This window comes from Syngnathus typhle, linkage group LG1, assembly GCF_033458585.1.
Source record: "Syngnathus typhle isolate RoL2023-S1 ecotype Sweden linkage group LG1, RoL_Styp_1.0, whole genome shotgun sequence".
In the NCBI taxonomy this organism is placed as follows: Eukaryota; Metazoa; Chordata; class Actinopteri; order Syngnathiformes; family Syngnathidae; genus Syngnathus; species Syngnathus typhle.
The window spans coordinates 16,335,091-16,349,429 of NC_083738.1; the positions used below are offsets into that span (position 1 = coordinate 16,335,091).

At 39.9% G+C, this 14,339-nt stretch overlaps 1 protein-coding gene across 1 annotated transcript; it reads right to left on the minus strand.

The window, feature by feature from the left end:
• Positions 1–527: 527 nt before the first annotated feature.
• Positions 528–14,088, minus strand: LOC133147027 (cohesin subunit SA-1). Its single transcript, XM_061271316.1, is given in 30 exon segments — positions 528–612; positions 689–769; positions 1,203–1,392; positions 1,601–1,806; positions 2,276–2,398; positions 2,517–2,650; positions 3,964–4,065; positions 4,589–4,713; positions 5,232–5,397; positions 5,488–5,580; positions 5,669–5,746; positions 5,828–5,915; positions 6,019–6,080; positions 6,310–6,510; positions 6,761–6,853; positions 6,973–7,065; positions 7,938–8,041; positions 8,153–8,255; positions 8,374–8,461; positions 8,719–8,826; positions 8,975–9,054; positions 9,240–9,338; positions 10,253–10,450; positions 10,992–11,143; positions 11,360–11,564; positions 11,641–11,717; positions 11,957–12,053; positions 12,603–12,812; positions 12,974–13,061; positions 14,075–14,088. Coding segments are annotated over 30 exon segments (3,543 nt in total).
• Positions 14,089–14,339: the final 251 nt, after the last annotated feature.

Sequence of the window (14,339 nt, forward strand, 5' to 3'; positions counted from 1 at the left end):
AAAATTTGCTTTTCTCTAACAAGAAATGGCAAAATTCAGATGACAAATATGATCCCTTACTTTATTAATAGCTACAATCGTGTAGATTTCCTCAGAAAAAAACATTTTGTTCCTACTAAATTCATGCCATCATACACAGCAACATGGTAAAAAATATTGGTTAATCTCATCTGTTTAATAGTTTGAACATGCAGTTTGTTTAACATGCACATGCAACAAATATATCTTGACATTTAAAGTCACTTTTAAATTAATTTGAACAACTCAACACATTTTGAAATTCATATGATTAAATTATCAGGCTAACATTCAAGTTAAATAAAACAAGGAAACAGAGCAGGAGGGACAAACATTTCTCATATTTCTATAGTATCATAACAATAATGTGCTTTCCCCCTTATCCATTTCATTCTGCTCTCTAATTCTATAACAATTCATGTTAAATCATTTAGGAACACTTACTTGTCTTTTAACTAAGACGTACAAAATAGATTTGTTATCAAAGCAGTCCTGTGTTTCTTCATCCACTATGCAGTATATGAAGAATCTCTTTCCTATTTGTCAGACTCAGCTTCTTCCTCTTGCTCTGAGAAGTCATCATTCAGCAAAAGTCTGTGGACACAAGAATACAGGCAAATATCTTAATTCTGGCATGACACACTATTTGTGTTTTCTAAAATGTTCTTACAAGTTGAGCTGGGTATTTAGTCCGCTCTGAATTGCGGTGGATCTCAATCTCTCGGTGGACAGCATTTCTGGCCTCTGTGATCTGAAACATGTGATGCAGATGGATGTTTAAATGGGGCATTTCTGTTTTCCCCAATATAGTATTTTGTCAACTAACTTTACTCCACTATTAACATCAGAGGTGGGGAGTCATAACTCGGCCATAAGCAGCCTGACAGACTAACCGAGACCACAATGCTATTCTAAGTAAAATCTCATAAGAACTGCTATATAAAATTACAACTAACCCATTAGTGCTCATAGTACGGTTGAGCTTTAGTCATGTTTTAAAGGAATTCTCCTTTTCAAGTTTATAAAAAAACAGCTAGTAGTGTTGCCTGCTACTCAGTGGTGGTTTTGATAATGTAAAAATGTATTTTTGTTTTTGATATGGATAGACCGTATTTAGACGCATGCCCGGGTACATCCGTATTATGAGGTTACTTCAGAAACAGTTGTGAGATTAGAAAACATACTCCAAGTTGAATTCATTGTCAGATTCTGGTTCAGTTAAATCTCTGCCAACATCACTTTCATAGATGCTTCCCCTGGACCCAAATTTAGTGTGGGGCTGCTTCAGGGCAGTGGAGGTGAGAATCGGGCTGGGCAGCTCACTGGAGTGGATACTGCTGCAATCCAAAGTCGAGTTGGAGTTGGCCATTAAACCTGAATGAAGCACAAGTCAAAGCCTGATCGACCAGTGTATCTTTGATCATTAGTCTTTTCAAGCCTTTTCCATGATGCATTTTCAAGCTTTTGTTGTACATTTGCAAATTAATCCAAATTGTTTTTGTATAAGTTTTCAAAGAAATTCCAAAAGCAGTTTTTAAATGAAACGTACAAATAACCTGTATCAGTCTGATTGTTTTCTTACCTCCAGTATCGATCTTCTGCCGTTTGATTATTTTCTTATCTCCAGTATTGATCTTCTGGTGTTTGGTGACAGGCATGGTTGGTGAAGGGATGGTTTCAACTCTCTCCCCCAACTTGGCTTGGGTGCCTTTCAAGGAGCGCTGATAAACATTGACTGAGTGCCAGGAGAGGGCAGCAGTGGGACACTGGCTTTTCAGGATATCCATCCTGAAGAGAACACAGAACAAGGTCAGCAGCTACAAAATATTTTTCAAATGGAACAGTCTGCCGATTATGTCAACCGTTAGTTTGGGGTCACTTTTGATTGGTAGTGTTCATACATATAGATATGTCCTGCCCTGGTGAGTGATGCGCATGTCGTGTGTGCAAATGGCGATGACTGTTGTTAACTCTGGTTAGCCAGTCTGCGGACTAAGCGTGAGTTGTGGCAGATTGCAAAGTATGTTATCAAATTATTCGAATTTTCAATATATCGGTAGTTACGGTAGTTTATTGTTTAGCACATATTATTATATCAATAACTGTGCAAGGAGGGAGACGAAGCCTAGGGCTTGTAAAGCGCTCCACTCCTTCTAATATCAAAAGACTAAATTCAATATTTGTACTTTACAGTAGAATTCCTTCATATATCATTTTCCCTTCTAAAACATTGAAATACAATCGGATGAGAGCTCACAGCAGGTCCTTGTCTTGTTGCAGCAGCTTAAAACTGAACTCGCTAAGCAGCTCCAAGAAGGCCACATTAGGGTGCTGCTCTTCCTCTTCCTGACATGCCCGGAAAGCAAAACGTATGCCGTCCCTGATGGGGAAACAACAAACACCACCGACCACAGGAATTTAACCCATAACTATAGGTTGGATAACAGTACATGCCTGACAGTGCTGCTTGTTGTTTTTTGAGTGTGTTTGGTACTCACATGTGCAGCGCTACCAGTGGTTTGCGAACATGTGGAAGGTTATTGCCAAAGGTCATGGCGAGCTTCTTGGCCAAATCTTTGATCTCGTCAATATTCCTTTTATTGACCCCCTCTACCAGCATCTCTGTGAACACCTGGATCAACATTTATAGCCAATCATCAAAGGATTGATCAAACACTCTGATGAATGCGGAAGAACCCGCCGAAACACGTCAGGTAAATAAACCTAAAACAAATTGTTTGATATAGAAGAACCAGTGAAGTAATCAAATCTCTGACGCTACAGTGTTGTCGTATATGATTTAGACTCATTGACTTTATGGTCAGTAGCTCCCTTCACATTGCCGGTAAAAGGCCAGCAATTTTTCAGAGGGTAGTATGACAGCAATATGCGGGTTCGATTCCACCTCCGGCCCTCCCTGTGTGGAGTTTGCATGTTCTCCCCGAGCCCGCGTGGGTTTTCTCCGGGCACTCCGGTTCCCTCCCACATCCCAAAAACATGCTTGGTAGGCCAATTGAAGACTCCAAATTGTCCCTAGGTGTGAGTGCGAGTGCAAATGGTTGTTTGTCTCTGTGTGCCCTGCGATTGGCTGGCAACCGATTCAGGGTGTCCCCCGCCTACTGCGCGATGACGGCTGGGATAGGCTCCAGCACTCCTGCGACCCCCGTGGGGATTAAGCGGTTCAGAAAATGGATGGATGGATGGATGGATGGGCGAAATGATTTTTTAAAAACAATGTAATTGCAATTTTGTTCTCCCCTCCCTCAATATTGTAAATATTTTTTCAAGGTCCTTATCCTGCATATTTTCATTTTAAACAAACAAGCACCAAATTAATCTGTATACCAATATCAGAATTATTATACATACATTTTTGGTCTCATAGGGTAGTCTTATGCTGGGATAAAAAGAATAATGAATTGAAATACAGTTTATCAACATTAAATTGTTAACAATTTACTAACCACATTAACTCTTATCACCACGACATCTTCACATAAATCCTCCAAACAAGTGTGACATAATCACAAATCAGAATACAACTTGGGCTATGTTGACAATGCTCAATTTGGATTTCTGGGTGAAATCGGAATTTTTTGTGCATGCGTTTACATTCCATATTGACTGCAACCCCAGTCCATCTGGTTTGTGAACATATGCAACCACAGTGGCCCGCATGCGCAGAGGAGACATTATTCACATTGTGATGTTTGCGGAGGTAAATGTGGTCAAGTGGGTAGATTGTAGATGTGGTCAAATGATTTTTTTTTTTTTACTCCTGACCGACTGAAATAAAAATGCGATGTCGATTTGAATAGAATGTAGTCCAGCCAGCCCTATCTTTTAACCATTCAAAGTTGCTTTTATCATTTAATTGGTGCACCTTGTGTGTCTTTATTTCTATCCCAGGAGAAACTGCTGTATGAGCAGACATGCATGGCATACCTGCTGCACAGTAAGGCAGAGACTCCTGGCACTCAGTACAGGATTGATGAGCTTCGTTTTTGTTATGGTTTCTTTGATGATGTCACCAAAGTCCTTATAGTTCTGCGAGAAAAAACAAAAACACGTCAGCTTTGACAGTTTCATTACAAATTACCTACGAGACAAAAAGAAGAGCCGTCAGTGGAGTGCAGATCTCCTCCAAGGTGTTAACATTTGCCACCAGCAAATGTCTTTTCGTTCTCCCCTGGGATAATGAGGATAAGCTTATCAAAAAAGAATGGGTCTAGTAAAGCTACTGCTGCAACAGTCTTTTTTTTCATCAGATTTTCGTCAAGTTGTGAGGTGTCAATTGATTAATATATGCTTTATAACATTAAAGTGTAGATTCATAACAATGCCAATATTGTTCTGGAAGAATGCATAGCCATCATAAAAACTATACAAGATGATTCATCGAGACAGAAATTTACTCAAGCAAAAACCTAATCCTACGAAGCATCCTTGGTAGTTTCTGTGTCGCTTCTTTTCGGAGAACCCCCGACTCACATCGTATTCTATCAGCCTTGAACAACTCTGTATATTCAACACACACACAGGCAGTGAAGGATGTTCTTTTAGGGTCTACCTTGTCGTAGTACTTGTAGACATTGGTGGCAGCACTGAGGTCCATCACGCCGAAAATGAACAACTTACAGTAGCCAGCAAGCAGCCTGCGCTTCTTCTGAAGATGTTTGATTGCCTCCTCATCAGCTGAAGATGGCAAGTCACAGTTGATTACGTGTGAAATTAAGAAAGAGGTTCAGACATGCCCAAGAATAAAATAGAAGACAATACATCTCTGCTAGTGTTCACTAGAACAGTCTCAGCTACCAGGGGCCCACAGCTTGCAATTATTTTGTGCTCAGTAACATTCACAATTTGTTTAAAAAGTGTGTTTAAATGCCTTTAAATGTGTTGAAAACATGTTTGGAGGCAGAAATGTAATTTTTTTGCATGATCTGTCTATATTGCAGATTCACTAATCGCAGATGGTTCTGTAACATATGACCAAGGATGTTTCCTGGAGAAATTGAGTAATACCTTGAAGGTATTTCATGTTGCACCTCTTCATACAACGAATCATAAAAAGTAAGCGTTCTTCTTAGTTTCCACAAATTGAAAACAAAATCCAGGAAATGTTCTTATTTCTGAAGCAAATGTTAGGCTGGCTCAATAAGACAACGATTGCTGAGAGTTTGACAGATTTTGGGCATCATACAAGTCTGAACTACCTTCCTCCTCCGTTTCGTCCATAAAGATGTAGTCCAGAAGGAAAACTGCCATCTCTGCAGTCAGGAAGTGAGATGGCACGTAGTACACATTTTGCAGGCCGGGTTCAGAGCGGACAGTATTGGCACGGTAAAGCAACAGGAGGTCACACAGCAACTCAAATGCCTGTTACGGGAGACAATCCATGATTTGAAGAATGTATCTTGTACACAGTGTGATGCAATGTGATAATATTTATTGCGCTGATGCTCAGACCTGATCCCTAATCTCAGTTTGGGCAATAGACAAGCATTCTTGGCAGATTTGGCAGAAGAAGGCCACCTCTTTCTTTAGGCGTTTCACTTCCTCCTGGGACCGATGACAAGAAGTATCCGTGAAGACAAACCATATGTAAGAATATTTAAAAAAAAAAAATGCTTCCTTGTCCGTCAAGTACCTTGGTTGGAAGAGAGGGCAGATTTACTTTGGCCCACATCAGGTGAAAGGCTGAGCACCTCAAAGCTGCCACCATGAGCTAAAAGAAAGCAAATTGACACTTTTGATATATATTGGTTCTCATTATTAAATAACACCAGGAGTAGAGCTCGTCACAGACTTCCTTGTCGAAGTGTCTGGATTCCATCCGACTTTTAAGTAGGTCCGTGCAGGAATCAAATAGTCTTTCAGTTGATAAGTTTCTGGCACTAAAAATAGAATTGTGCAGGATTATATTTTAACCCACCCACTCTCCCACATTGTTTGACAATTGCTAGGTATTGTAAACAAATAATGTAGTGTGTTACACACCTGACCAAGGCCGCCATCCTTTTCAAGACCATTGCTGCACTGAAAACATCATCAGTTGGGGCCTGGGTAAAAAACATATACACGAGAGACCCAGAGAAGTTAAGAGACAAGTGTGCTGCAAATTTCATCAGACAATTATGCTCAAGTACTCTACGTTGACCTTACTCCAGGCATGTGGTGTTGCATTGTATCTTCACTAAAGACAATATTTAACTTTTTCTCTCAGTCTTAGTAGGAGTGGTTCAGAGTAACATTTTTTCACAAACCAGATGAATGTTTAGTCTGCCCAACCTGCATCTGGTCACTGAAATAGGTGTTGAAGTGCTCAGTCAGGTTGTCAAACAACTGACTAAACGCCAGGTGTGCACGGGAGGAGAAGGTGTGACTGTCGGAGCAGAGCGTGTTGATCAGTTTGCTGCACGCCTCTAGCACAGCGTTCTCCGTGTGCTTCTCTACGATCAGGCATATCTGAGTCAGGATCTGGTCCAGATGCTGGTGACAATCAACAGATGAGCATGAGAAAACCCAGAGAAAAAAGGAAAAACAGATGGCAGGTCCAATGTAAAAAAATAAAATAAAAAAAGAAAAAGACTACTTTACTAGACAAATGTCATTTAAGAGTAGGCTAAACAAGGTGCAACAATTCACAGTGACATAACAAAACAGGTCAAGATAAACTGTCATGAATCCAAATTAATTTAAAATCAAATTAAAATCAAATTAAATGCTAGGAAGAACCTACCTTCTCCATCCACTGCGCACTGCTGGACATATCCAGGTTGAAGTAGAGCGGCACTTGCAGGAGGAGTTTTACTTTCCCTGGGTCTGCCGAATACTGCGCAGGGGAAGGAAACATGCATATACAGTAAAGGTTCAACCATGAACACTACAATAAATGAGTTTGGATCGCCAAAACATTTGTGCTGGACTCAATTAAGAAACCACAACTGTTACCTTGGCTAGCAGCTGTGACAGTAGAGGGATGAAATGGGTCGTGATACGCTGCCTGTCCTGTTCCCGGGTCTTCATTTGCTTTGCACTCAGGCCCTTTGTGGGAACATATGAACACAGATCAATTTTGACAAAAATCTTGGTACTACTATATGCCTTATAATTAGTTGGATGTAAAAATCAACGTGGTGAGAGGAAAGACTTAAAAAATTAGAGCAGAAAATGCAGAAGACATGGACAAATGGAAGAGGATGATTTCCAGTGGTACTCCGTGCATAGGTTTGAGATTCGCAAAACTTTTTTTTTTTGGCAATTGTATGATTCCAAATTTGAAGACAATGGCTGTGAAAGGATATTTTCTGTTCCCATAATATGAAGCCAGGCACTACTAAAACAGAAACTTGAATACTACTCTCTTCCCCCAAAAGAGGGATGATTCTACTGAAATATTTTCTACCACTATGACTTCTTGTGGATGTAATAGTTTGAATACTTTTGGCCTTACAGCGTACCGTATGTGTAGTCTTCTACTTGCCATGACATATAGCTGCCAAAAGAAAGCCTCATGTATAAAGTACATAAAACTACACTACCGTTCAAAGGTTTTAGGTCACCCAGACAATTTAGTGGCTTCTATGAAAACTAACATGATTGCACAAGGCTTTTTCAAGGCTTTTCAAATCATCCATCATCCATTAACCTTCTAACACAATTAGCAAACACAATGGACCATTAGAACACTGGAGGGCTGGTTGCTGGAAATGGGCCTTTATACACCAATGTAGATACTATTGCATTAGAAACAGTCATTTTCCACATTAACAATGTATAGAGTGTATTCCTGATTAGTTTAATGTTATATTCATTGAATTTCTTTTCTTTTTTAATTTTAAAAATATGTACATTTCTAAGTGACGCCAAACTTTGGAATGGTAGTGTAAATATATGTTTACAGTATACGTCCCCACCTTCTTGACCCAGATTCTCCCAACCGGTGGGGTTGCCTCCATTGCCCGTCGAATCGCACATACCATCAATTCGATGAGTGTGTCCTCCTCCACGTTTGTCAAACCTGACCAAAAAAACAACAACACTTTTTTTCTTAATGTACACTGAAATGATAGCTGTAAAAGCATACTGGAGGACACATTTGGTATGTTTGTGAGTGATTTTGAATCCTCACCATCTTCCCGTAGCAAAAGAGTTGTCATGCCCTCCCAGTCTTTTAACTCCACAGCAGCAACATCCCACAGGCTGTCAACCAGGTAAATTGCATGCTCGTGGAACTGTCCACAGGTGGAAAATACGAGTCGCTCAAGGAAACGTTTTGATCTTTCATTCAGTTTTCTTGACAAGTTTCAGGAGGCTGGTGGCTAAAAAGAGATAGAAACAAAAAGTATCTACCTTACACTGGACGTAGAAGTTGATGAGGACTTGGAAGAAGGCATAATTGATGCCTTGCTCGTTCTCACTGTCAATCACACTTTTCAGCCTACGAGAAACACACAACACGAACCACTTTTAGGGACAAAATCACATTTTCCACTCAAGGTCAAGTCACATAATGCTCACCTGCTCTCACAGGAATTTGACGTGGAAAGGGAACACAACTCAAATCTTTTGGTTCATGCAGATGTGATTATTTAGTGATATTCTAGTGGCTGTTATAACATTGCTAAAACAGATGCTATGCAGATGTGGCTTTAGCACCGTACTGAGAAAACAAGTAATTGAGGAGGGCGAAAGTACTTCAGATAGAGGAACAGGCCAGCTGCGGACGCCAAACTGTGTTGTGCGGCATAAACTAGGGTATAGATATGAGCACACTCCTCCTCCTGCAGGACTTTAACCGTGCTCCTGCACACAAATCAAGTTCAGTTGAAGTTAGAGTTCTGTCAGACGTACCACACACAAACAGATTCGCAATAGATTGGACTTTTGTTTTCAGATCACACACAATGCGTAATTTCAATCTTTTGTCAAATTACAGATATAAGCCACTTACTGTTGGATTTGCAGTAACAGCTTGATCACTTCCACAGCAATCTCATATTGCTTGTCCATCACCATGTTGAGCATTCTCTTCTGAACACAGACAGAAACACATACTACATTTACTACATAAAACACATTTTTGATTTGAAGCCAGGCAGGAGGAGAGATTACAAGACATATGGTTTTTAAAAAGGCATTCAGTATTAATAAAAGAAAGCTTAAATAAAAAATGTAAAAAATGCCAAGCAAACAGCTAGTCCAGAGGGAAGTCTCACTTTAAATCTATTGGTGAAAAGCTCCATGTGGACAATAAACTTCTTCTCCGTATAAAGATTCTGCAGGCTTCGCACACACTGCAGACGCACCACGCTTTGCTGCAGGACAACAAGAAGGAGAGTATAACGTTGTAGTGTAGGCTTTGCTTGAAGAAACTCTGAAAACCTATCACCAGGTTGGTGCTAGTTACAGTTTTTATTGATTGCTTTGACCCGTTTAAAAAAAACTGGGAACCTCTCCGTCTTCATCGTCACCATCTCAGCAGAGCAGAAGACACCTCATGCAAATGTGTTAACCCATTCTCAGTGGATTGACATTGTTTTCCCAGTCTTTGGCAAAACAGTTAACACAGATGTTATTCAAGAAGTCCAGACTCGATGGTTTTAGCTGGGCTAACAGAACAGAAACCACATGTGCCGAGCTCTTACAAACTCCCTGATCAGTATGCAATCACTAAAAGCACCTGTCTGACACAAAATGTTTCAATTTGCTAACAGTCTTCAGGTCTGTGCAATATTCAAGTCCACTTGCCCCCATTAACATAACCATGGTATTCTGATCAATGTTGAAATGGTGGAATAAGAAATAAACAGATTAATCCATCCATTTTCATAAGCAGTCATTTTGTCCAATATTGTCCTCCACTGTCAACTCACATTAGAAACTCCATGGCTCACCTTCTTTATGAGTTTGGTCATGTGACATTCGCAATGCGAGCCAAAGGCACATGGACATCAATGTTTCAATCGATGAAACAAATTGATGAAACCAGATGGATTAATCCTCTTAACTCTTCTACCAAAAACATGAATAGAATCCTGTGTTTTGACTAGTGGGTGCACATTCAACATATGATTGCAAAGAGCAAGTTTGCCTTGAGTATCTATTTAAACATTTAAAATTCATTCTGGTACATAAAATTAGTAAAACCTTTATCCCTAAGAAACAGATGACCATGGCGAAACCTTGTCTAAAACGAAAGTAAAAGTGACTATAAGGCTTAGTGGTACACCTTGTCATTCAGCATCCAGCCCAGGTATTTGAGACATCCATCATTAAGGAAGTTCTCAGGGTTCTTTTTAATCCACACGCCCAGCTCCTCCATGCAAGCTGCTCTGATCTGATCCACACGGTCACGGTAGCGGTGCACAAAAATGCCCCGGAAGGTGGCGGTCATCAAGGACGAGAGCTCCTCCTTCTTTCTCAGCAGCTACAATATGGTGCAATCACACAGCAGTGTAAACAGGACTCATGAGGATGTGGTCAACCTGAGTCGGATTTAAGCACTGTTATTGGCCCGATTTACCAAAATCTCAAATAGCAGCACTACTGCGATGTCCAATCTTTTACAAAAATTCAAAATAGATGGCGCAACGTTGAGACTTCACCCACAATAATGGATTGACTGGCTGTTGGAAAAGGGTATGCGAGTGGACGAGACAGCCAGATTTAAAGAGTTTTGCACTTGACCATTATGGATTATTTTTTAGTTCCTCTGATATTTGCCAAAATTAAATACAGATATTTGTCCATTAGCACTTCCAAGAATTAAGATATGAATTACGGGCAGATAATTTGACTCTTTTACAATACTTTGTATTTGATTAACATCACGAAAAGAGAAAAATTGGCAAAATCGGCGGTTAGTAGATGACCTTCCAGCCTTCAAGCTTTTTCTCAGCAAACCTTTAGTAAATCAGGCCGTTAAGTCTATAGGTACAATGTGGTGTGTGTGTGTGCAAGTGTGTGACCTCTGTAATGGAAGCCTGAAGCTCTTCCAGTCGCTGAGAGCTTTGATCTTCCATGTCCTTGCCCATCTCCACATTGTAGTAGCGCTGGATGGTTTGCATCTGATTGGAAACTGCCACAACCACCTCCACTATTCCTGACATCAGTTTCATGGCTAACAAGAAACAAAGACACATCTTTAGTTAACAAATGTGAGTTTAGTTCAATGAGCTTACATGGCCATAATAATAGGATGAATACACTTGTGGAAACGATTGTCTATTGTGAAAATCCAAGCAACATTTTGTGCTTATTGCATAAAAGGTACAAGTTGATAAATGCTGTATCTTTTGTTTCAGTCGTTCCAGGGGCTCTGATGCCACATGCTCACCTATTAGGGTGCTGGTGTGTCTGAATGCTCTGACTTGGCAGTCAGACAACCCGATGAGGAGAGACAGCAAGGAGGCGAAGAGGTATTCATCATAAATTAGACTGTTTTGACATAAGCGCACCAGAATGCTGGCAAACTTGCAAAGGCCCGCTCGGAATCGCTTCGACGAGGAACCCGCTCCAGACAAAGGGTAGCTCGCTAAACTCTGGAAGAATAGCAAAGACATATCTGTACAATACCTACTCAAAAAAACTTGCCTAAAATGTTTCTGATCCCCTTACCCTATCAAACTGTCTGGTTAGCGTGGCGATGATTTCTGCATTTTGCATGGAATCAAGCATCTCTCTGCTAACCACTCCTGGGCAGATGGAATAAATAGCAGAGTCAGCCTTGCCCTTAGTGAAAAAATACCTGTTTTAATACTGATAAGGCACTCTGTGTAAAATAGCCTTTGACTCTTTTCAAGTTTTATTGAATTTATTATGTACAATGCTGGATTTCTTTGCCACTCTGGAAAAAAAGGCCCCTATCTAATGAAAGGTTAACATTATCTTTGCTATCAGTTGACCCATGGCGGCCCACTTCCAAGATCCCGACCTTGGCATCCACAGCACTGAACGATGAAGTTGATGAGCACCAGGAGTCCCTGCTTGTGCGTCTGCTTGTAGTAGTCCAGCCATTCGTCAACCACCGTCTAGAGATGGACAGAAAAGTGGCAGCCAAATTTGATTTTGGATAATGGTTACAATGCAGCGGTACTCCAAATTTCAAACAATACATTCTTCTTTGAGGTGTGTTAAATTTACAAGACATTTTTACTTCACAGGTAGGAAATCATGCCTCACGAGTGTTTATTTATTTACACTCTGTTCCATTATGTTGTTACTACGTAGTATATGTTTCATAAAGTGCAAGACTACAGGGTATTAGTTTTCTTATTAAAATACATATGTTTTTTGGGATGCTGAACTAGATTAATGGCATTTCCCATGATTTCGATGGGGAAGATGATTTGAGATGGGTTACCAAAATGGTAAACGAATGAACACACTCGCAAGTTAAGTTACAGTTTTTTAGTGTGTGATCGTGGGCATGATCATTGTTGAGTGTCGTTTTCGAGAAGTCGGTGTTCTAATATATATTTTTTTTAATTCTAATTTTCATCCAGGTTTACAGTAAAACATTTCTCATATCATAGAGCCTTAGCAGATGACAACAACGGTTAAATGGAAGATTTGTTCACCATTAGGTCACTCTTTCCACTGCTGACAGCATCGTAGATATTTTTTGCATTGATAGTCGGGTCATCGCTGTCCAGTTCACTTTTGTCAGGCCTGGGTGTGTCTTGGAAAGACTGCCGCCCCTGAGAAGTTTCTGCTGAAGAGACGTTTGGGCTACTACTCAGTCTGGGTAATTTTCTCAAAGCATCATTGTGCCTTGGCTTCTTGGGTGGCTTGGGATGAAAGAGAGAAAGAAAATCAAGTGATGCGAAGATGACGGTTGAATGAATATTACCTATCGCATGATGACACCTGACACAGATATTTAACGTCATGATTTTTATTCTAGTCTTGCTAATTGTTGAGAACCAAGGATTTGAATTCATTCACTTACCAGTGAGCTTGCCTCTGCCTGTATTTTGCGCTTGGTGATTTTCACTGGGAGCTCAAAGTCATCATCTGAATCAGACAAATCATCTAAGCTAAACAGATAAATAAAAAATCACAATGTATTAAAATGTAAGGAAATAGATTAAGTCTACAGTTACAAGAGATAATATTTTTGGATTGTACCTCCAATTGTCACTCTTACCTACTGGTACTTGATGTGCTTGACAAATAATCTGAAGTTTCCATTTGTGATAATTTTGGACAGTTTTGCTGATCAATACAAACACTAAGCACAAAGAGAAAACCAAAAATGAGCTTGACCATGGTAGCGGGATGCACGGTATTCATTTTGTGAAATAAATTCACTTTATGCTACTTCATTTATTATTGTTTATAAATTGCAAGCACCAGTACAGCTAAGCATTTCACTAAAACTGGAGACATTTTAAATGAATGGCAAGAAATTGTTTGGTTTTGCTAGAAGTCAGTTCATTAGGGAAACATTCTTTGGGTGCTTCAGCTGCAAGGGGATATTAGCTCACTAGCCACAACATTGCACTTAACTATTACCTAACCAACTTACTAACCAGTGAAAAGCATGGGAATTATTCATACAAGTACTTGAATCTAAAATGGAAGCGTTTACGTTTACCTTTGCCTAGCAACATCAGGACCGACCGTGCAGACTACTTTAAACCACGAGCACCCGGATTGGCCAGACCAATTGGCAGAGGCTGTGATTGGTCTTTGGTGAATTTGCCTTGATTAAATCCTGTTACCTGGCAGTTTTCATCTCAGTCATCCACCACAAATTAGACAATCGCAGCCAATTTACTTGTGAAAAGTGATCACAAAACTCTTTATATAACTTTACACTAGTTGATATAATTCTTTTGAAACAGATTATGTTGATGTTGTTGACTTTTTTTTTTTTTTAATATATAGCACAGGTGCCCAATTTACAAACAAATACTTTAGAATTCAGATCCATTAAAACGGATGTTCAGTAAAAAAAGTAAAGCATGAACAAAATGTGAACCGAAAACAGAAAATGTAGGACAAATTGTCCAACCATACTTTGGGCACTATAGCCCCATTAGCTCACTAGCCAGTAGCCATGACGCCAGTACTACTCATAAGTATTAGTTAACCAATTTCTAACCAATTAATAAGAAAAAGATATATTATATCAGTACTTAATACGTACTTAAAATGTATACTTACAGAGATTACGTCCGCCTTGAGTTAGCGACAACAAGAGCGCGATTAAACTCCTAGAACCAGGATTGACCCGAACCTCATCGACAGAGGATGTGATTGGTCCTTGGTGATTCTGCCTTGATTCCAATTGGTAAATCGTGTTACCAGGT